This window comes from Sphaerodactylus townsendi, linkage group LG09, assembly GCF_021028975.2.
Source record: "Sphaerodactylus townsendi isolate TG3544 linkage group LG09, MPM_Stown_v2.3, whole genome shotgun sequence".
Lineage (NCBI taxonomy): Eukaryota > Metazoa > Chordata > Lepidosauria > Squamata > Sphaerodactylidae > Sphaerodactylus > Sphaerodactylus townsendi.
This window is the reverse complement of record NC_059433.1, coordinates 26,717,659-26,741,864: the sequence shown is the minus strand read 5'-3', so window position 1 is coordinate 26,741,864 and position 24,206 is coordinate 26,717,659. Positions and strand designations below refer to the sequence as shown.

The window sequence follows — 24,206 nt, the reverse complement described above, 5'->3', positions numbered from 1 at the left end:
TGAATGGATAATTAAATGGGATTGGAGATTCAAAGTAGGTATCAAACTATTGACCAAAAAAAATTAAGATGCACTAATAGTGTCTTAACAGGCCAGTGATAATGCCAATTGAACTGTCATCAAATAAGTCAGCAATAATAGCAAATGGGACTATTCAATATCAGCTATTTAAAAAGGATTAAAATACAAATGAAATGAAAAGGTTAGCGCTGGCTGTCATCTAGGATCTGACCACACGTAGAATACTATGCACAGTTCTCAGAAACGCTGTTTAGAGTTAGAAAGAACAATCAGGATTGGCTATGAGTCTGATTACCAGTAAATTCATGGATATTAAAAAATTTCTTCATACGAAACATCAGCTTTGCTTGGAATTCACTGTCAGAAGATGTGGGGATTGTCACAGGCTTACAAGACAACTTCCACATTTAGAAGTAGAGGAATAGTGAATACCAGCTGCTGGCGGCACTGGGATGGTGACAGGGAGCGTAGATGTTTTCAATCCTGCCTGCAGGCTTCCTCAGCACATCTGGCTGGTCACTGGTAAACACAATGGGTTTGATCAAACCAAGTTTTCTGCTGGTGAAAAAGAGAAGACCCCCGCCAAAAAAAATATCTATGCTGGAGATCATGGGAAGAAGATGAAGGAGGAAAGTTGGCTTTTACACCCTGCTTTTCTCAACCTTTAAGAAGTCTCAAAGCAGCTTACAGTTCCTTCCTTTCTTTACAACAGACACCTTGTGAGGCAGGTGGGACTGAGAGAAAGCGGAGAGAACTGTGACTAGCCCAAGGTCACTCAGCAGGCTTCATGTGTGGGAGTGGGAAACCAACCTCGTTCTCCAGATCAGAGTCTTAACCACTATATCATGCTGACTCCAATATACAAAGTCAAATGGAATATCAGCTGTGATATGAAGGGGAACTGAATAAGAATGAACATAAACAAACCAAAAACTGGTGGATCCAACCCCACTCTATTCCAGTCATGGCTTTCTGGAAACTGACTGTTCTAGAAGTAACAATGATTTTATCTCAACTTGCTCCCTCTTAAATTATTTCTGTTGATTTATGATTTGTTAGTTTTTACTGGTTGCTGATGCTCCCTGTTTGTTTGGCACTGTACACTTTTACCCTTATACATGGTATTTCTGCTGCTAAAAACAAAGGAAGCAGCTATATTGGCTGCAGGTATGTGAAACATCAAAAAAGTTAAGAAAAACACTATACTTGAAAGCCACATAGAAATGTATATTAACACAATGTGTAATAAATGTGTACAGTAACATAATCTAAAGTGCACAGGTGTAAATACAGGGAATATAATTTAAAGTCCACAGGTATATACACTGAAGCATCACTGGTGGCTATGTTGCTGCCCAGATGCATCAGGACATGCTAGTACTTTGCTGATTGGATATTAAGCTTGTAAGAGTGATTTCTGTAATTCAATTGGGTGAGACAGCAATTTACTTTATTGACTGAGGAGGTGGGAGCTTCCCTTGAAACAGGGGAAGAATCACCTGGGAAACCCATCTTCTTTTCTCCATTTTTGGGCCATGGCTTTGATTAGAATCCATACATTCTTACACATGACACTATTCCTTGCTTGACTGTTTTGCTGCATTTTTGTATTTACACCTGTACACTTTATATTATTGTACACGTTTATTACACATTGTGCTATTATAGCTCATGAGTATAGTGTTTTTCCTGTCTTTTTTGATGCTTTGGTTGTTCCACTAGACTGCTTTATGTGTGATTTCTGCAGGTACATGGAAGCACACACACAACAGTTTGTAATTAATTTTGTTTTAAACCGTGCTGCCACCTGCCAAAAGAACTGCAAGATGCTTTCACAGGTTGTCCTGCCAGTCAAAAGAAAATGAGATGCAGTTAGTCAGCTGCAGGGAGCCAAGAGGAGTGGGGGGGGGGGGGGGGGGGGTAATACATTTTAATTAATTAACACTGGACAACTGATCGACAAAAAAGATCAGATCCAGATTGCCTGAGACTACCAAAAGGCAATGTAAATGCCTAAGAATAATTCAAGTGGCAACTGTGTTTTAACACGAGGAATTCTGCTTATTGGAAAGTATTCCACTCTGTCAGAAAGGGCAACTCTTCCAAAACTAGATTATTGCTGGGGTCCTATTACGTCTGGTACTTTCAGACAAATGTATGTAAGCAACTGTAATCTGAAGATGGTGATGATTTTGGATTTATACCCCACCTTTCTCTCCTGTCAGGAGACTCAAGGTGGCTTACAAGCTCCTTTCCCTTCTACTCCCCACCACAGACACCTTGTGAGGTAGGTGGGGCTGAGAGAGTTCCGAAGAACTGTGACTAGCCCAAGGACACCCAGCAGGAATGTAGAAGTGCGTAAACACATCTGGTTCACCAGATAAGCCTCTGCCACTCAGGTGGAGCAGTGGGGAATCAAACCCGGTTCTCCAGATTAGAATCCACCTGCTCTGAACCACTATACCACAACGGCTCTCAATCTGGTTTGCACCTGAGCAATACCTGGACGTCAGCATCTGCCTGGAAACTTGCCACCCTGATCTCTTTGAAAGACAGCTCTACTAATTCTTAAACTACATTCCGGAGAACATAGTGTCCCAAGAGCAACTACCGCCTGTGCTGCCAGATGCACATTAGTAGATTGAAGAAATATAAACTATTAATTCTTTTTGTTGTTGTTGTTAGCTCAGGCTAGCATCATCTCATCAGATCTCAGAAACTAAGCATGGTTGGCCTTGGTCAGTATTTGGATGAGAGATAAAGAAGGAATACCAGGGGCAGGATGTGGAGCCAGGAAATGTCATGCCTCCTCTGAATGTCTCTTGCCTTGAAAACCGCAAGGGGCAACCCTAAGTCAGCTGTGACTCGATGGCAAAAAGAGAAAGCGAGAGAGAAAGGAAAGGGGAAATGGTTGCTGTATCTTTGCTTGATTTACTGATCTGATTCCTGACTCTTTCTAATCAATCTCCACTGGAGGCATATATCAACAGTATCGCTGCACAGCCACACAGGATCATTCAATTGTGCCAGAATGACATGCCTGTAAAGCAAATTGTCCGATGCATTGACCACTGCTGCTGGCTCACCATCCTCTGAGCAGTAGGCCTACCCAAATCAGTGATTCAGAAGAAACACAAGGGCTGGTTTTCACCTGAGAGCTTGAAGTCTAACTTTCAACACACTCTAAGAGCCAACTGTGCAAGAATGTTTATAATTTTAAATGGAGCCAGTGTGGTGAAGGGTTAAGAGCAGTGGACCCTGATCTGGAGAAGCGGGTTTGATTCCCCCCCATGTGAAGCCTGCTGGGTGACCTTGGGCCTGTCACACTTCTCTCAGCCCATGCGGAGGAAGGCAATGGTAAACCACCTCTGAACGTCTCTTGCCATGAAAATCTTACAGGGTGACCATAAGTCAGCTGGGATTTAACTGTACTTTTACCACTATTGTAATTTTAATTCTGAAAAAAGGACCTTTCAGCTGTCAGAAAAGAAGCGACTACTGTGCAAATCTGACAATCTAACAACATTATTCAGATACTACTCTGCTACTCCATCTCCTCAATGAGTTCTAAGTGGAGATGACCTTCTTGGCTACTGGCAGAAGGATTGCAAGACACGCCGTGGAAAACACCGTCTCTTCAGACCGCTGAAGTCCTCAAGTTTCAGATTCAAAACATTAACTCCACGGCTTTTTATCAACATGTACAATGCCAACTCCTTTGCTTTTCCTATTTTATGTGAATACTATACAGGCCTTTATTACCATTTCACCAAGAAAGAATAACATGCATCTAGCAGATCTAACTCGGTAACAAGTGCTCAAAGAAACAGATTTTTGGCATTAGCCCTACTTGGATGTCAAGTGAGAGCGAACAATTCCAAGCTTCAAGGAGGAAACAGTATTTTTCTGGCAGATGAGATCCAGTCCTTGAGGCTTGAGCCAGGAGTTAAGCAAGTATTGTAAGTAAAAAAGAAAAGTTCTTTCCCCATTAAGGATTCTTCTTTGGTCAACGGTAACAGCGTCTTCTTTTGGCTTCCATTTTCTGATGAGCTAATGGGGCAGAAACTACCACAAGGCACAGGTGGCAAAGCAACCATATATTACAGAACCTTGCAGGCTATTTGCGAATTCCAGTTTTTAAAGTCTATGCAGTCCCAGTAACACGAGCACAGGCGTAATTTTTATATAACCTCCGCTAAGAGAGGAAGTCAATGAAAGGGCCTTGAGATTCGCTGAAAGGAATAAACCAGCTGATCCTCCATCCACTGATCATGTCAAATAGCTGCACAGTCCAGTCGTTCACTCTGTGGTCCAGAAATGCTTGAAAGTAAACTCCTCATCCAAAGGAGATAGGCAGTACTGAGCAGTAAGTCAGTCTTTCAACACTGTGCAACCCAATGATGCCGTAATAAAAAATAATTAGCATGAATCAACTACAGCTAACAAGTCTTAGCAGATGCCTTACTGGTTCAAATGCAAAGTCTGGGAAACCCTGCAAATTGAAAGAAGAATATTGAAAACATACATGCATATACAGATAGACAGAGGAACAGACAGAGGGGGAAAGAGAATAGATCCAGGGATCAAGACATCTAGATGCAGTCCTGAAATCTCTCTCTGCTTAAAAATAGGGAGGAAATATAGCAATACATTTTTACCCTGCCAATTCTCCATCGAATAACCTCTTAAGACAAGTGATCAGGTACATGAACAAAGCGACACTATCAACTGCAACTGTGTTTTGTAAACTTCAGAATTATTATTTTGTATCACTGCATATGATCGTGTCTTGCTATTAACAAACTTAATAGGTTTACAAAAATTGAATACTCTGCCTTGCATTGAAAAAGGAAAAGCTGCTGGCCAATATAATAAGTTATAAAGAACAAGATAGCACGCTGTGCCTTACACCTTTATTTGATACGAGTCATAGAGAACTCACAATTAAAGCGCAGAATTAAAAACATAAACGTTGCCCTTGTTTTGACCTCAAAGCCATTCCAAATAGCACTAAGGTGAGTTCTGTGAAGTCAAGTTCAGGTGAAGAAGATACCAACTGCTGCTGTTGAAATATATGGTATATAATGCACGAAGTGCTGTAAGAAATTTAAATTATGCAGCAACAAGGAGGTTGTCTGTATTTGTAAGCCAAAACATTTTATGCCAAAATATTCTGCTCAACACTCCGAAAAGCATGCATTTTGCTAGGCTGCCTGCAAGTGCCCACGTTCACCATCTCTTTACCTGTCAAAGTATAATTCTGAGAGGGGAAAGAGCACTAGCTTCTGGATTTTTTTTCTTCTTTCAGGACTAAAAGCAACTTTTACTAACAGAAGAGCATATAAAATATATACATGCCATACCTTGGGATTTTTGTAAGACGACGCACCGAGCCATTACAGTAAGTAAAAACACAACTCTGTAGTACACTCTACTTCCAGCTTATCAGTGAGAACCACAAGCTAGCATGGACCGTAAGGAAAGAAAATGTACCCTGCTCTGATTGGATAGAGAAAGAGCCCAATCTGAAGCACGTTGCTAATGTCCTAACGCCAGCGAGCTTTATTTGGACACAAGCTTCTTTAAAACGAATGAACGCTTTCTGTCCATGGTTCAACACAGCAGCATCCCCTTCCCTCATACATGGCAAGGGGCATGAATCACAGGCCTAATTTTCTTAGAAGTTTCGTTCTAAGCCTGGAAAATAAGAGTCGGTGTTCTAATGAGAGAGTCGTACGAATACCCACATCTCAAACAACACGTCATGTACCTAACTCTAATTCGGTCAGATAGTCTTGCTGGACAAAATAAAACGATTTACAAAAACAATGAAGTAAATCAAGAAGATAATTATGCCTGTCTGGATGTTTACCCAGGCCTACAGCATGAAGCGCACTTAAAAAAAAAATATGTACAGCAACCTCATTAGGACTTTACCTCCACTTGATAGGCACCACCTTGGAAAATGTGAACTAACAGCAGTACTGTAAAAGCCAGTTCATGGAACTACAAGGTTATTTCACTTTTGAACTATTAAGTGACAAAATTGAAAATTAAATCTAATAAAAATTAATCTTTTTAACCCTGTGTCACTGCGTATTGGGGGTGGGGGCCGTAGTAACTCTTCATATAGCACAGGTAAACAGTGCCATCTTCAGGTCAACAGCAGTACTGCACAAATACCAAGAAAAAGACTCATACGGGTGATAGGGGAGTGCATCATTTTTTTCTATTCTTTATTCTAGATTTGACTTTATTAGATACAAATAGTTTTAGAAAAGCTGAAAAAGCCAAATGCCCATACCATTAAATGTTATATGGAATTTTGGAGGGCTGTAGGGAAACTGTGTTTCAAGGTTGGGACACCAAATTTCAGTACAAACCAGTCCCTCAGGCCTTGCAAGGATTTTTAGCCTCTCCGCCCCCCCCCCCCCACTAGAAGAAGACAAGATTTTCCAAGCAAAGATAGAAGAGTTAAAGGAAGGTCCTCTCTCAAATATATATATTCAGGAAACTCAGGGAAAAAATCTAAGAAAAACAACTCAGGGAAACTGAACCAAACTCAAGGCAGATCAAGGGCCTTTAGGCCTTACTAGGCCCTGAGCCCCAATCACCCCCCAACCCACCCATAGGCCAAAAACAAAAAGTGCAACAAGCACACTTCATTAAAAAACTTTTAAAAGCAAATTATTTAAAAATAAATCAGTTATTTCAAATTGTTTAATGTCTTCTTCTCTAAACAGAAGACAGGCAGCAAGAATACCAGGCAGAGGCGGAGCTACCAGGGGAACAGGGGTACGCATTGCACCAGGCGCACGCCGGGAGGGGAACCCCCCCCCCCCCCACTTAACTTAGTTCAGCCTGAAAGTGGAGGCTGGAAAAGCAGCCTGTTCAGTTGAGGCTGAAACCGGCTTGGTAGGAACTACACTTCCCAGGAGACTTTGCGAGCCTCAAGGTCTCCTGGGAAGTGTAGTTCCTACCAGGCCATTTTAAGTCTCAAGTTTAAAGGCCACTTTTTCCAGCCTGCACTTCCAGGCTAAACTAAGGTAAGTGTGTGGGCAGGGTGGGGTGGATCAGCTATGCCCCTGATCCTAAGCAAGCAGACAGTTATCCAAAGGACACAGCAGTCAGAGCACCAGAAATTCAAGGGAGTAGCAGCAGCTAAAGCCGAGGTTTGCACTGAACTCTCTCAAATCACTGTCTGGAATTGGGTCTGCTGGAACCAGACCTCCTTGTTATGCTCTTTGGCCATGCACAGGAAAATCTGAAAGAAAACCAAGTGAAAAACATCTTCTGTGATTGTCCAAAAGACCAGTGTTGTCCCTAACCTGAAATCCTATTGGCCACTTTAACTTCCCGCCCCCACTTTCCCCTTCCTCTCTCTATAGGTTGTTGCAGTCCACATAAGACTGCAGCAGTCCAGCAAAAATGCAATGCAAAATGGAACGCAGCCATTGGCTAAATGGAAAAACTCCAGCGAGCTCTCCTATTTGTCCTTTCAAGATGCCTCTCCCCCTACCTGCTGTTGCCCTGGAAATTAACCAGACGGCAGAAAAAAATATTGTTCCTTCCAGAGGAATCCAGAAAAGGGGGCTGTGCCTTTGTCACCTAAGAGCACATCTGGAAGCCCAACAAAGCACCAGCCAAGGTAAATTTACAGCAGGGTGTGTATTAAAATTCAAAGTCCCAGCACCAGCCTCACGAATGTGCTTTAATTCTATTTTAATTTTTCAAAATTCCCCTGTGTCCTTACATGGGGGACAGGAAAGCTAAAAAGCTGAAATATTTCAGCTTTTCGGCTCCATTCAAGTTGTCACTTTTTAAAGTTTGGCATACCCAAATGCGTACCCCTAGTGGATATCAATGCTCTTGCGCTTCCAGTTAACAAATCAGAAGCAGGCTGTAGGATCACATGCAAAATTTCCCTCTGAGCTTACAGGATAACTAAATAGTAACAGTACTTAATGCAACCTTAATCAGCAATCAGGCTGCAGATGGAGGTTTACAAGTGACATTGGAAGAAGGTATATTTGGTGTCCTGATACCTGGTAGGTAGATATGAGACTGACAGTTATCAAGAGTAGCTCAGATGGCTGTCACGTGTCGTTTACAAGTGATTGCCAGCTGTGCCTCATATGCCCAAAACACCTGTCCCAGAAAGGCTCTGACAGCTGTCATGCACACATTAGTAAAGCAGAACATTTCAAAGCCGTTGTAATGCATTTTACATGAGGCTGACTCCAAGAAATATTGAGAAGATGCAGCTGCAAAGTGGAGTAGACCATCACAAGAAGAGCAGAGCTTGCTCAGTACAATTGCAGTGGCAGCCTGTTGATTTCTGGATCCATTTTAAGCTGCTTAACTAAAAGTAAGCCTTCAGTGGCCCAGGTCAACCCGCAGAGTTTCAATGCATGAACCCTCCCTCTTCCCAAAGAGAGGCTTTGTTCACTGTTGCATCATTTTGAAAGGATCGACAGGCTTGGGTGAATCAGAACCTTTAGAAGTGTCTTCTCTGAGGCATACATTAACTCCTCCCCCCCTCCTCCATTTTGTTTTCATGATCTACATGATGCCTAGTTACTAGTGTTTTAGAGGATATGATGTTTTAATCGCATCTATGATTTATATTATTGAGTGCTGCCTTGGGTTTTACATACAAAACTACAAAAATCAGGGGGAAAAAACCTGCCACTATACTCTTGTTCTGTTCCACAGAAAGAAGATAGGAGGGTTGTATATTCTTCCGCCGCAAAACAAAGCATGCCAGACGTTCTTTGTTGTAGAATGCTCCGCCAAAGTCCTACTGCGTAACTAGCCCTGCTCCCCTCATTCATTTGAAAGTTGTTCAACAAATTATAAATGCTCTTGTGTTGAAGTACCATGTTCAATAATGCACAAAATAATGGTTTTGACAAGGGCAGCATGTAAAAGTGAATGATAATTCTCACATTCATTTGGGTCTATGTTCTAATGCAGAAGCATACAATTTCTCAACAGCTGCACCTCAATTGACCATACTATCATTTTTCTGTGGAACAGAGTATAGATTTTTAAATTCCAATGAAAACATTTTTGAGGGAATATGGCTTCCATAGTTTTCCACAACTGTACTTCTAATTGACTAGAAGTATCACAAGTCCCACAAGATTTCGTTTGCAGAAGTGTACTAGACCTCTCCTTTAAATTCTGAGCTGAACAACAAAAGTCCTGAACACACAATTAATAATTATCGAATCTAACTTTCAAGAGTCCAGAAGGGTTCACATGTACTGAAACATTTGAATTCTGTTCTATCCCAAGTCATACAAATTAAGTCCTGTGAGCAACTAGAAGTTGTGACAAAATACACTCACCATTTTACCTTGTTCTTTGGCAGAGAAATTCTGCAAACTCTGCACAAAACAGAACATGCCACAAGTGAAAAACTAGGTTTATAAAGCTAACTACAATTTAGGATTATAGTGTAGCAGGAGAACATAGCACAGAGTAAACGAGCAAGGATGTTTTTGGCCCTTGAAATCTACCCAACGAACTTTCAAGGTCTGAAACGTTTAAAAATATATGAGCAGCCAAGAGATCTGTCTTGCATTAAAAACCAAGCCAAAACCCCCCACTCCTTTATACTGCAGTACTGTGTAGTAATCAACAGCAATTCAGTCTTGGCTGGATGAAGTCAAAAAGCTATTTATAGCGGTCCAAGACAAAGTTGCTCTGCATGGTAAGTAGACCCCAGTGCCAAGGATTTGACATACAAGACAAATGTCAGTGTCTTCAGCTCTGTGGGAGACTCTCCCTCTGCTCTTACACAAAATAATGCTTCATTGTGATAGGACAGAAAAGTCCAAATATTCACAAGCATGCAATTGAAGGCAAGCTCCAACTATATTCAGCCTATACTGGCAAGGTATCTTCGGTCCTTGACAAGCCGTCTTGTCAGCCCTTCAACAACATGAGCTAACCTTCCATCAGTATCTGGAAGAAAAGATCCCAAAACCCAAGATGCTAGATCAGGGGTCGGCAACCTTTAACACACAAAGAGCCATTTGGACCCCTTTTCCACGGAAAAGAAAACACTTGGAGCCGCAAATACTTGTTTACATTTAAAATGAAGATAACACTGTGTATATATATTTTCCCTTTACATTTTGTATAAACAATTATATCTATATATAATATATATGATTATATCTACCCCCAAATGTCCTGGGATTTGCCCACCAGGAGTTGGCAACCCGCAACAACCATGGCTGAGGATGATCCCGGCCTTCCTCCCTTCCACAATCTACAAGCTTACCCTCCACTGGCTTACTCTGAAGTAAACCTTCCAAGATCCACATGCAAGGCTTTCCCCATGCGCTCCTGCCCTCCTTGGCAATGCAGAAGCAAACAATACGGGACTCTTTCCCATTAACCCTTAGGGCGACTCTCCAAAGGAGGCTGAGAGGACCCAAGCCACACAGAGCCGCAGTACAAGGACGAAAGAGCCGAATGCGGCTCCGAAGCCGCAGGTTGCAGACCCCTGCGCTAGATGCATTTGTTGAAAGGAAGGCTGATTTGAAAGAAACATTACTACCAACACATCAGTTATGACAGGATGCCCCTTTCCGCACAGACACTTCAAAACATTTTGGGGCAGGAAATAAAACGTTTCTTCCAAGGAGTTCTGAATTGTTCCTCCCACCCACCCACAAATGTTTTATTTGCAGCCTCAAAATAATTTAAATGTATCCTCTACTCTAGCGATTTTTTTGGCTGAAATGTTTTTTAAAAGGCTTCATTTGTCTGCTGTCCCTTTAAGGCGTCATTGAGTGAGTTCACTCTTGGCCTGCAGAAGCCCCTTGCCCTGTTTTGGGAGCATTTCAGAGGGTTGAATCTTCACAACAGAGACTGGAGAAAACCAGGGAATGGCAGCATGAGGCTGTGAAGCACGAAGGACTGATTTGTCCACATACTGAGGAAGAAATGGGGAAAAAACACAGAAAATGGCAGCCACAAATTGTTTCATAGGGTTAGTGAAAACACATTGGGGGGGGGGGTGTGTGAAAACATTTTACAAAAGTTTTACAAACTTTTTAGGAGCTTGGTGCGGAAAGGGCCAATATCTTGAAACATAACCTATTTTTTTCTGAAAACGTAAGCCGCGTATTAACCACGCTGAACCATCCAACTTCATAGATATTGGCAGCAGTTCATTCACACTTAGAGGCTGCAAGTTACTCTGCTTATTGCGACAACAGCACAAATTTTAGACCACTCCTAGTTCAATTCATTTGAATGCGTCCAGCCAAACTGGCAACAATGATCTCTAACCACTGTTTAAGGGCGTCTATTTTCTTTTCGCTCTCTTTGCTTTCTCTCCCAATAGGCTTTCTCTCCCTCACACCCCAGTTTTGATGCTGATATCATTCAGATCAATCACAGTCCATTTAGTATTTCAGGATCTATGTTTAAGATAGATCCGGAAAGGCTGGCAATGTGAATCTAATCTTTCTTTGGCCGGCATTCGCGTTTAAAGCCAGAGTCCTAGGATGGGTAGATGTCACAAAATATGGAAAACACTAACATCCCAGTTAATTAACCCTTAAGAAATGTGTTTTAAAACATTGACATTTGGCTCGCGCATCTACTGTCTTTCACTAGCCAACACCACACTAGATCAAAAATCCTTCTGCTGTCTATGGATTTCCCATACAGTTGTAGACCGTCACACCGTATTCCTCATTAGTCCCAAAAGTCCCCAGATCCTCCGGAAAGGTTTGATGAAAAAGAAAGTTGCAGTCCAGAGGGGCAAAAAGGGAAATGCAAATTGAGATAATTACCTTATATACTCGCATATAAGTCAACTTCTCTCTCCCGTCTTTGCTCTCTCCTGCCTTCCCCTTCTCCCTTCTTTGCTCTCTCCTTCTTTCTTCTCTGCCTCCCCCCTTTCAGCCACTTTCTCAGCCTCCTTCTCTGCTTCGCTCTCCTCTGCCTTCTTCTCTGCTTTCCCCCTTTCAGCTGCTTTCTCTGCCTCTGCCTTCTTCTTGGCGGCGGCCGGCCCCGGCTCTCAGCGGGTGACAGCCAGTTGACCTGGGTGAGCTGGACAAACTGCGGGATGGAGAGGTTGGTGGCAGAGACCTTGGGATTGGTGAGATGGAGGGTCAGTGGCAGAGACCCCCAAATAGCGCCTGACCGCATCTATTTTTATTTTTGAAATTTACCAGTAGCTCCTGCATTTCCCACCCTAGACTTATACTCGAGTCAATAAGTTTTCCCAGTTTTTTATGGTAAAATTAGGTGCCTCGACTTATATTCGGGTCAACATACACGAGTATATATGGTACATATGTAGCTTATCCAAAATATGCCACATATTTCAGATTGCTTTACCCTTAAAATGTTATAAAGCAATGGAGCAGTATAAGGCTTTTAAACTATTGTAATTAAAGGGAAGCATGGGTGTAACTTAACTAGAATTTCAGATTCAAGATGGTGCATGCAGGCTTCTAAGCAAAGCATTCTTAAAAGCAGCATTCTGCCCAAACCCCAATACTTAAACATCATAGGACTTTAGCAAAAATTATTATCAATAGGCAAGGCATGTAGATACTAAATTTTTAACCAGCAAAAAGTCTCCTATGATTACCTCTCTAAAGTCAGAAGAAATTACCACTAAATAGGCATTCGAGCCTATTACCAGTCATAAAAGAACTACAACAAGAACAGGAACAGTTTGATCCCAATGATTGGGAAGGGAAGGGGGGGCAGAGGATAGTTGCAAGAGAGGAGGAGAGAAAATGTAGACTTTAACCATGACTTTAGCCATCTGAAGTACATGACTGGTATTCTCAACATTGGATAAATAAACTGATACCCCTGATTTCTTTTTAAAAATCCAATGCTGCCATCTACAGTATGCCAAACATATAACAATTTTTGCTAATGTTAATAATGCAAATATCTTTTCTTTCCACAAGCACACTGTCATTCTTCAGTTCCAAAGCATGCATATAGCAATTAGCCATTCTTAAATTCCATAGCATGCATGTAACATATAAGATTTACATGCAATAGGTTTTCGGAAGGAAATTGTCCTGAAATTATTCATGGCAAGATCTAGAAAATATTAGCAAGTAGCATTACGCGAGACCTGGATAGCCCCAGGCCAGCCTGATCTCATCAGATCTTAGAAGCTAAGCACGGTCAGCCACGGTTAATACTAGGATGGACAGCCTCCAGGGAACACTAGGGTCATGACATGGAAGGGGGCAACAGCAAATCACATCCAAATGTTTCTGGGCTTGAAAACTCTACCAGGTCACCATAAATCAACTGTGACTTGAAGGCACCAACATCCATTCTCCCCCCACATCATGCAAAAGAAGCCATGAAAAACTAAATAAAATGCTGACAGAAATATGAAAAAAAGCAACATTGGCATCAACCCCTCGCTAAGAAAAACTCCACTGAAGTTTTAGATTGTAACAGTAAATTTGATCTTAACTTTTCCACTTGCAGAAGGCTCTTCTGCCTGCAAGATTGGACCTTTTCTGGCGATTCTCTCTCACATACCACAGCTCCCCAGGACCCCCCCCCCCCCCCGCTCTGGAGCCTCATTTGAATTCATTTGCATATACTTCCAAATTGAACACAACATATTTCCACCTGGTCAACAACATAAGAATTTGACTTTAAAAGGTACCTAGTAAAATTAAACCATGACAATACGAAGCCCATTCTGCAAGTTCCATACATGACCTATTTTTTAAAAATGGCTATTAATTTCTACATACTGCTCCCCATCTTATGGCAGCAGAGCATTCATCCCAATGTCCCCAGAGCTGAAAAGTCGATTTAGAAGGGGGCCATCACATTTTTTTGAAGCCTCGTTTTAACAAAAAAATACTGGCATGTATCCCTCCACTGCACAAAGCTAAGTTTGAGGCCTCCCTCCCTCCTATGGTGAATTCCTCAAACAGAAGAGCCACAGGTTGGAGAAAGGTCCTTCAGCCTATAATACCTACCGTTGGGTCTATGTATGTAAAGGACAGCATAATGATGTACAACCATCTAAGGCAGTGGTTTTCAACCTTCCTAATGCTGCGACCCTTTAATTCAGTTCCTCATGTTGTGGTGACCCCCAACCCTAACATTTATCCATTTTACAGATGGAGAACACTGATGCAGAGAGTCTTAGGCGACCCCTGTGAAAGGGTCGTTCGACCCCCAAAAGGGTCCCGACCCCCAGGTTGAGAACTGCTAATCTAAGGGCTAAATCTCCATCACCACACAGAAGCTTCCTTAAACTTTTGTTCAGTCTTCTGTGCTCCTTGCCTGAGCAACCTGAAAACCTGATGTTCAAGAACTGTCAATGAATTTGTTGTCCTTATCAAAGACCATTTATTTCACAATCTAGCCAAAAGGCAAGGTGGATAGCAACACCCTATGAAAAAGGCAATCCAGATTACAAAGAATCTTGCCCACAGGTTTGCATTTTAAGGAGAACTGGTCCACAATGGAGGGGTAACTGCCACCCCTTTTGGGTGCTTTGCCGTTAGAACTGGGCACATGCTGTGTAGATCTCACTTGATCTTAGGGCACAATAGAGACAATGCATAGTTTTGCTTTTGAATTAATATGCAAACAGAAGAATACTTTTCACTTGGGTTTTTTTACTTGGAAATCAAATATATGTCAAGTCTCCTCCAATGTTTGTTTACACTCCCTTTTACTGTAAGAGTTGGCTACCAGGGGAAAAAACCCGCAGAAGAATACAAGGGCCAGCGCTATAAAGGTGCAGCTTCTTTTCAACTGCGTGTTCACGAGCTTGACTCATCTTTATATAAACACTCCACATCAAGCATTCACCTGCTTGGTAACATGAATAGCCAAGACACAGCTAGCTACAACCAAAGCATTCTTCTTGCTAGAGACACAATGGTAGACATTCCTGGGTTCAGTGGGAAATTCTTCATTCTCTGATCTTTAACAAGAGCCGACATAAAAGATAAACATCAACGCCTCTTTCCTTGGAAAAGGCCACTTCTCTTTTTGTTTGTATCAGAGGTAATAGCTTCGTAAATTATATGCTTCATCCAGGCCTGTTTCAGGATAGAGGTCGGCGTGATGTTCCCAGAGAATGAAATAAGGTTCTGGTACGCCCAAGACACACAAAGTATTCTCTTCCATTGGCAGATCCTGGATCAGTGAGCATTCTCCACATTAACAGAGATTATTGTGACTTTATTAATGTGTTGCTGTCCCCCGTCAGGAGCACGTGAGCCAACCTGGCTTTCCTTTATCAGTCTCAGTTTGACCACAATTGATTCACCAGTGAAGCACAATGCACTGCTTAACAGACCATGGAAAATCAGTGTCAACAGAAAGAACACACAACATGCTCCTGGAAACCCATTAGCACCTACTTCTGGCATTGTAATCTTAAAATGATGCTCAGAATAGATCTCTCCACATGAAAGTAGATGAGATCCCAGATGCCAACTTGAAAATCCACATACCGTACATACTCGGGTATAAGCTGAGTTTTTCAGCCCTGTTTTAAGGCTGAAAAATGCCCCCGCGGCTTATACGAGTCACCGCTTACCAGTGGGCTCTCCAGGCCTCTGCTGAGGCTGGGGGGCGTGGCTGGGACGACCTCCCTGCGGCTGCACAAGCCACTTGTTGCTGCCCTCCTCGGAGGGTGAAGGGGGAACCCCAAGGCACCCTGGCTGGCTGGGCTTTGTCCAACCCAGCTGGCAGGCAGAGGGAGCTCCTTATTTGGGCAGTGACATCAGGGGGAGTCACTGCCCAAATAAGGAGCTCCCTCTGCCTGCCAGCTGGGTTGGACAAAGCCCAGCCAGCCGACAGGCAGAGGGAGCTCCTTATTTGGGCAGTGACCCCCTGATGTCACTGCCCAAATAAGGAGTTCCCTCTGCCTCCCGGCTTCCCACCCTCGGCTTATACGCAAGTCAATAAGTTTTCCCAGGTTTGGGCAGTAAAATTAGGTGCGTCGGCTTATACACGGGTTAGCTTATACATGAGTATATATGGTATTTGTCTCTTATTTTCCACCAAAAATGGTGAAATCCTCAACAGCCACTGGCAGTGAACCGTTCGTCACTATCAAGAATGAAACATACAATGTAATGTTTCAGTGAAAATGAGCCTTTACTAATGAGTAGCCAGTCATATTATGTCCATTGTCTAATAAGATGTAACACTCCAAAAGTTCAAGTTGACATTCGTTGGAGGAAATATGCAAACCACTGCACTGAAAGTTAACTCAATATCTCCATGTTCTACCATAATTTGTGGGCACCTGTCACAAATCTGTCTTGGTAAATGCCATATTGGTTGATGCAGTCGGAAAGAAAAGTGGGTAAGAGAGCTCCTATTGTGAATTTGACAACTCTTCTCCACTGCAATGTGAAAATGGACTGTCTTTAACAGTGTTACCCAATCTCAGATCTGAGACAGAAGCCTATACTGGGAAGACTTAAGCATCAGTGTTGATTAAGTTAGGGGTGGCCAATGTTTTATCACCTCTCACCAAAAATTCAAGAGTTCTATTTGAGTAAATACAGCAGTTCATAGGTAGTAAGCAGTTTCTAGTGGTAAAAGTAAGATTTTTGGGTAAAATTCCCAAACTATTCTGCTTTTTCACTATTTTTCACATTTTTATCCTATTCTTAATCCAAGGAAGTCAGGCAAGCAAGTAAGATTTCCTGCACTATCTCACAACCACAATGAACATAGGCATTTGGCCCATTATCATTGACACTGCAATCCTAAGCAGGCTTACACCTTTCCAAGTCCAATGACTGCAACAGACTTAGAAGGGTACAACTGTGCTTAGAATGGCACAGAAAGTGAGTTTTTGAACCAGAGTTTTGTGCCATCATTTTTTAAAAAATTATTTTAATCAGATTTATATCCCATCTCTCACTGACCAAGGGTGGCTAACAATACAAAAATATCAGGAGTTAAAATACATAGATTAATGTAAAACCCCATCAGTTGTCTACCCATTTGACGCTACAATTATTATGTTAACATTTCAATTGCCAGGGTGACCAGCCCAGAAGGGAGGAAGAGAAAGTAAAAACAGAAACCAAACCATAAACAAGTATAGAATCAAATAATGTCATAAATAAAGTGAAAGATAAAAGTAGGGTAGGGAGGCCAGCCATGATGCAACCATTGCTGGATCAACCACCGTGGTAGAACATCTTCATCTTACAGGTCCTGCCTAGTTGATCCTACAGGGTCTAGTCTCATTTGACAGAGAGTTCCACCAGGCTGCAGCCACAGTTGAAAAAGTTCTGGCCCTGGCTGAGGAAAGCTGGATGTTTCGAGGACCAAGGATCTCCAGCAGGTTGTTCCCAGCAGATCATAGTGCCCTCCAGGGGTTACACTGGGAAAGGCAGCCCCATAGTCATGAAGCTCCCGGACCATTTAGTGCTTTGAAGGTTAACCTTGAATCTGATCCAATGTTCAATTGGGAGCTAGTGTAGCTGGCGAAACACAGGTTACATGTGTGATCTTAGAGGCGTCCCTGTAAGGCCCCTTACGTTGTATCCTGCACCAGCTGCAGTTTCCAGACCAGCCTCAGGGGCAGCCCTGCACAGAAAGAGTTACAGTAATCTAGTAGTCTAGTTGTTACAATAGCCTAGCACAGTGGTGGCGAACCTTTGGCACTCCAGATGTTATGGACTACAATTCCCATCAGCCCCTGCCAGCATGGCCAATTGGCCACTCTGGCAGCAACCTGAGCCTCCGTGGAAAGGGAGGCACCCAGAGTCACATCCAGGTTCTTGACAGTGGATGTAAAGGCCAATTCCACTCTGTCTAAATTTGGCAGCTGGTGTCCCAACCCTGAAACTTCTCGGCCTAGCCACAGTACCTCCATCTTCGATGGATTGTGTTTCAGTCAGCTCTGCTTTAACCATTTCAACACAAGCCTCCAGGCACCTGGCCAGTACATCTTGGACATTGCTCGACCAGTCATCCATCAACAGATACACCTGGGTGTCATCAGCATATTGATGGCAACCCAGTCCGAAGCTCTGGATTAACAGGGCAAAATGTTGAATATAGATGTTAAATGACACAGGGATCAGGACTGCTCCTTGAGGGGCTCTGCACACCAAGGGGTGCCAAGATGACATCCTAACCCCCAGTGCAACCCTCTATCCCTGACCCTAGAGAAATAAGACCAGCCACTGCACACAAACCAGAGTCAGTAAAGCAGTGAGTCAAAAGGTCATGATAGACCATGTCAACAGATGCTGTAAGATCTAATAATAACAGAAGCGCTGACCCATCCCAATCCAGTTGTCTATGGAGATCATGTTTGAGGACAACCAGTGTAATCTCTGTCCCATGATCAGATCAGAAGTTGGACTGAAATAGGTCCAGGGTCAAGATATCCTTGAGAAAAATCTGGAGCTGTTCCACTATCACAACTACCTTACCCAAAAATGGAGGTTTCAATACTGGGCAGTAGTTGGACTAAACAAAAGGATCAAAGGATAGTTGTTGTTTTCCAAGAGCGGTCCCACCACTACCTCCTCAACCTCTCTGGAAAGAGCCCTGAACTCAGGGACAGATTGATCATGTCCAGAGAGGGTCTCTTACCCCATCACCGCTGACTATAACCAGACATAATCTAAGAGGCAGGTGGTGGACTTCACAGCAGCCTGGGTGAGCCAGCTGAAATGGTCCAATATGGAACCTGGAGATGACCAAGGGGTCTCTAGTTCACTCACTGTATCAATACTGATGGGGAGGTCTTAGCGCTGCCACAGGACTTTATTAGCTAAATAGCTCAGAAGAGTCTTAGGGCTGATTGCCAAATCACTAACATTTTGAACAGCATACTACCAGAAAGGCCTTAAAAGAAAAATGATATAACCATTGCACCCTGTCAATAGTAATCAGATCTATATCCAACCCCATACCAAAGATGAAATCCAGCATGTGCAGGCCCTGATATAACCAAAGAGTGTCCCAGCACTGCCATAGAAGGCACTTGCTATGAGGAGACGGCATCCACATGAATGCTGAAGTCCCCCAAGTCCATCAATCTAAGAAACCTCGGGTGAACACAACTTCTAGCAGGCCCAACAGGATATTCACTGGTGAACTAGGCGGCCAGAACATCAGCAGGATAGTCAAACTTTTGTCAACATCCCACACCAGGCCAACGCAATTGATGCTGGAGATTGCTGGGACATGGATTGCCTTTAAGGAGAAAGACTTCCAAATAAGTATTGCTACCACCATCTCTGACCCTTCATCTGTCACTAACATAGAACTGAAAAACCAGAGGGAGTTAGTTTTTTTCAAGGCAACCGTCTCGCCCTCCTCACCCAGGTCTAGGTCACACATGCCAGATCCACCTTATGTACTACAAAATAACTCTGCAGTGTTATGGTCTTATTATTGATGGCCTTGGCACTGCACATCATCAGTGTCAGAGAAGGGTTTATTTTCCTAACCGGACACCTTTATTTTTATTTGTTATGGCCTTTGGCCAGCATTAAACAAACAAACAAAATGTGAATATAGCTATACACAGTAAAAAAGGAATATCCATACAACATCTTCCCAACATTTAGCATTAAAAAATATCGAATGCTATATGACATAACATCATATGTCATCAAACACATAGCCATTCAGATGACCTTGAAGCGCTCCTTTTCTTTGAGGCTACAATTTCACTACATACAAAAAGGTAGGCCTGTTATCTTCCAACAGTAAATTACTAATTAAGTTTTCGTTGGCAACATAGCGTTTTAAATGGCTGAAGTGATGTATCCAGAGATCAACAGAAATGCTTCTAATTTCAGAATAAAGCTCACAGTCCAGGAGAATGTGAAACAAAGACTCTACCACTTCTGCTGCATGAACATTTGTACATCTCACATTGATTAACCTGCCACCATCGTGTCTTGGGATGGGACGAAGGCTGGAAGGAGACCGATCATACCCATATCTCCTTCGCCTTCCCTTACTACAGAAGCAGGATTACAAACATGTTCAATACCTTTAAAGTTTACACAAAAGTGTTTTTTTCTTCTTCCACCCTATCACTGTGTCTAGTGCAGAGGCAGCAAGGACACAAAATAGTGTTAAAGTCTCTCCAATTCCACAGGCCTATACCGTCACTCTTGCACCACTAGCTTGAGTCTTACAACTGGCAAAGTGTGTGTATTAACTCAGCCTGGACAGTGCACAATACATTACATTTAGAATCTAATCAGAGGTCAAAATCAGAACAGGATATTGACATTTCTGTGTAGCTGAACATTCTGAAAAAAAACTCAAATGTACCAAACTCATTACCTGTAATTTTGTATCCATAAGCAGCCAACTGTCCAGCCATGTATTCTCCATCTGAGCTATTATGAGAACAGCCCCATGTACGTATCCAAATTTTTTGTACCCCAGGAATAACACTGTAAAACAGAGGCAGGCAATGAAATAAAATATGAGAGAACGGAACACATTCTGGGAGCAACAGAAGAAACAAGTGGATGCATTGTGAAAAAAAATGACATATGAAGCTTGCTTACATCTGTTATCATCTGATTTCACAGTGTCTTAAATTCCAATCACATTTTTTAAGCCTCAACCTATTTCAACATTCAGGCACAATATTACCAATATAACCTTTATTGTCTCAAATTATCCAAGTCATTAGTTTACATAATTCAAAAAGCTTTCCATCTCCTTACATAAACTAAGGAGGTCTACAGGAGACAGGACCCCTGAGTCACTTACTTGGAAGGGAGAGAGGTGCAAATGGAGGAGATAGAATTCAGTTTTAGCATGGTTAGTTCTCATCTCTCAGCTTAGAAGAATACATTATATGTTTGCATCCGTAAGCTGGAAGAGACCACAAGGGCCATCAAGTCTAACTCCCTGCCATGCAGAAATAGACATTAAAAGCACTCCTGACAGATGGGACATCCAGCCTCTAAAAGCCTTCAAAGAAGGAGAGTGCACCACATCATGAGGCAGCTTATTCCACTATCAGTCTTTATTGTCAGGAAGTTCTTCCTAATGTTTAGATGGAATCTCTTTTCCTGTACTTTGAATCCATTACTCCTTGTCCTAGCCTCTGGAGCAGCAGAAAACAAGCTTACTCCAGCTGCAACGTGACATCCCTTCAAATATTTAAACAAGGCTATCATTCTTCTCCAGACTAAACAGACTAAGCAGCTCACAGAACTGCCCCTTATAGGGCACAGATTTCAGACCTTTTACCATTTTGGTTGCCCTCCTCTGGACCTGTTCCAGCTTGTCAATATCCTTCTTGAACTGTGGTGCCCAGAACTGGACACAGTATTCCAGTTGAGGTCTGACCAATGCAATACTCTCTTGTTAAAGAAAACAAACCTGTCACTGGGGGGATCATCGTCAGCTGCTACATTCTTTTGTGATTTTCGTTTGTGTACTTTAGGAATAATATTTTCTCTTCTGAACCGCCTATCATGAGGCTTTGGGTCTTGTGCTGACACAATATCTTCAATGTCTTCAAGAAGGGAATCACAGACAGCAGGCATTTTCTACATAGAGTAAAATACATCACTTGAGAAACAATTCAGCTAGCACTTATTGCCACCATCAAAACAGTCAACAATACAGAATGACTGGGCTCATATATTTGGTAACAAAATGTCTAACTTTATCTAAAGTATTTAACTCACTTTTTCTAAAATACCACTCAAAGGACTGAAGAAATCACCTAAAATGCTAAACAGGCTCACAGTGCAATCCTGAGTCGAGTCATACCCTTCTGAGACAACAGAATTCAGTGACTTAGAAGGATACAGCTCTCTTTAGAATGGCACTATCCAGACCGAATCAAAACTTTTACAAAGCAGCACTCAAGTTAGGCATCTAAGCTTTAAATAAGAATAAGAGTAAGATATTTCAGAAGCAAGATTGAACTTGCTGAGACTGAGAGGGAAAAAGGTCTTGGGCTCAATGATTGAGACCACAAGGTTACAGAAAAGACAGGAGAGGAGTGAAATGGAAGTGGTGAGGTGGTTAGAGTACCAGACTAGGGAGACCCTGGTTCAAATCCCCACTCAGCAATGGAAACTGGCTGGTTAACTTAACCAGTCACACACAACTTCACAGGGTTGTTCTGATAGGGGAGAGAACAACATAGGCCACTTTGGGTCCCTATTGCAGGGTATACATTATGAACATCGTCATCATCATCTTCATCTTTAGCCACTAGGGTACTATGGAATCCTAATCAGAATTACACATAATTTCAATATACTTAGAAAGATATAGCTCTGCTTGCAATCACACTATGTACTTCATATCCCCATAAAGGAAGCTCGCTATGATGTCTTAGGACCAAACAGAATCTCCCAGTCTAATCTACCACACAGGAGTTCTGAAAATAAAACGGAGAAAGGGAGAGAGCAATGTACTTCATTGCCTTCTCTCAATGGGGAAGACCAGCAAGTGTCGGAAAACAGCATAGCAGCCAGATTAAAAAAGCAAACCTCAGAATTCACCAAGAGTCTGGGCAAGGAAACTAAACATCCCATCTAACCTTTCCCACCACAGCACACTCCCGTCCTACAAACCCAACAAGGGGAGCCTCAGAAAAGCCCTCCACAAAATACAGAACTTAGAAGGGGGGATAAAATCACCTGCAAAACCAGGCGCGCTTTCCTGCTTCACATGGAGGCTGCCATGCTGTGGCCACGCCCCTTATACGTAAAAAAGAACGGCCTGTAGAAGAACGGCACGCCAGAGAGGACATACCAAGTCAGCCTTCGCCGAACGAAAAGAAAACGGCTTGGAGGTTAAGCTGTTTTTTCGTCTGATGGAGATCAGCTGTTCCTGCCGGGTGGGCAGACTGAGGGCAGAGATGACCCCCAAGTCCTTTGTGAATTGCATTAATAAAAGTCCTCGCATTAATAAAATGCATGCCCTTTCATCCACAATCGCCCTGCTTCAGAGTTGTGTCGCGTTTCAGACTATTTTCCAAATTAAAATGTTTTTCCGGTTGCCGTGTGAAAGGAGGTGAAACTTTTATTGGGTTAATTCATGCCTTCCAAAGGCAGCTTGGAAACGCGATCCTAGGCGTGCTTTCTTAGCAACAGCTTATATTGCAAGCAAAGGACTCTTCCTTTGCAGTGCATTTTTATGTGCTGCGAATGTGCAAAGAACTTTAGTTTTAGTTTTGCTTTTTCGAAAAAGAACACGTAGAGTGTTCACTGTCAGAGGATTTAGTCCTGCAGAGAATAGTCTGTCCCTCTGTTCAGAGCATTTCAACTTTCCTCATAACTGACAGATGACATCGTTGTGGAATAGGTAATCTGAGTAAAAATAGCTAAATCACTAGATAATGCCTTCTTGTCAGAGGATTGGAAATTAACAGACTTAACAGTGGATACAAAGACATCAGGATAATTAAGCTTGTCTAAAAAAAAGCCCTGCAAAGAAAGAATTGACCCAGCTCTTGCAAAGGACACTCCTGATTCACTTTTTGGAGATATTTGTTAACAAAGTGATCCACTGACTAGACATATACATGAACTCTCAAAAAGTTTTTGACTAGGACCCCCAACCAAGAACTGTTGAGTCAACTCAGGAGAAGTTGGACTTTCTTATTGATAAGATACTGCCTAAATAACAGGAAGTAGAGAGTAGGTGGATATAGTTTCATCCTGGATTCTGGATTAAATTCTGGATTCAGGATTAAATAATGATGTGGCCAGGTTTACTGAGAACACCAGATTATTTAAACCAAAGCAGATTAAGGAAGTTCAAAAGGAATTTCCAAACATGGCAAAAAAGGATTAAGATTTTTTTTTAAAAAAAGATGCATACTAGGGCATTCTCCTCCCCTCGAAAATATGTATGCAGCTAAGGTCTAACCAGCAAAGACTTTGAGGTAAAAAAAACCAACCTCAATAAAATGTTGTTTTAGAGTTGTTTTGTTAAGGCAAATTCTATTTTAGGGACTGTTAGGAAAAGAAATCAAACAACATACAGCGTGTAAATAAATACTATATCTTCTGTAATATTCTTAAATGTAGTTATCTGTCACTGGCAAAATAATTCATTCTATAATATTCCCCACAATATATTGGTGTGAAAATGAGTCAATTAAGAAAGCTGACTGGAAGAAAGTGGTGTTGGAGGAGAGGTAACAGATACTGTGGACT

The 24,206-nt window shown here is 42.2% G+C and overlaps 1 protein-coding gene across 3 annotated transcripts in view; it reads right to left on the bottom strand.

Annotated features, from left to right (window-relative positions):
- Positions 1 to 22,745, bottom strand: part of CDKAL1 (CDK5 regulatory subunit associated protein 1 like 1) — a 354,507-nt gene extending 331,762 nt beyond the window's left edge. For 2 of the 3 annotated variants that reach the window (XR_007245481.1, XM_048508020.1), the window contains exons 1-3: positions 22,683 to 22,745; positions 21,406 to 21,575; positions 20,350 to 20,462 (exon numbers count right to left, since the gene is read on the bottom strand). Coding sequence is in view for 2 of the 3 variants with exons in the window: in XM_048508020.1 (XP_048363977.1) it covers positions 20,350 to 20,462; positions 21,406 to 21,572 (280 nt within the window). In the remaining variant the exon portion in view is untranslated. Of the gene's footprint in view, positions 1 to 5,384; positions 5,469 to 20,349; positions 20,463 to 21,405; positions 21,576 to 22,682 lie in introns of those variants that run through there. The other variant, XM_048508022.1, reaches the window with a different exon arrangement.
- Between the last annotated feature and the right edge of the window lie 1,461 nt (positions 22,746 to 24,206).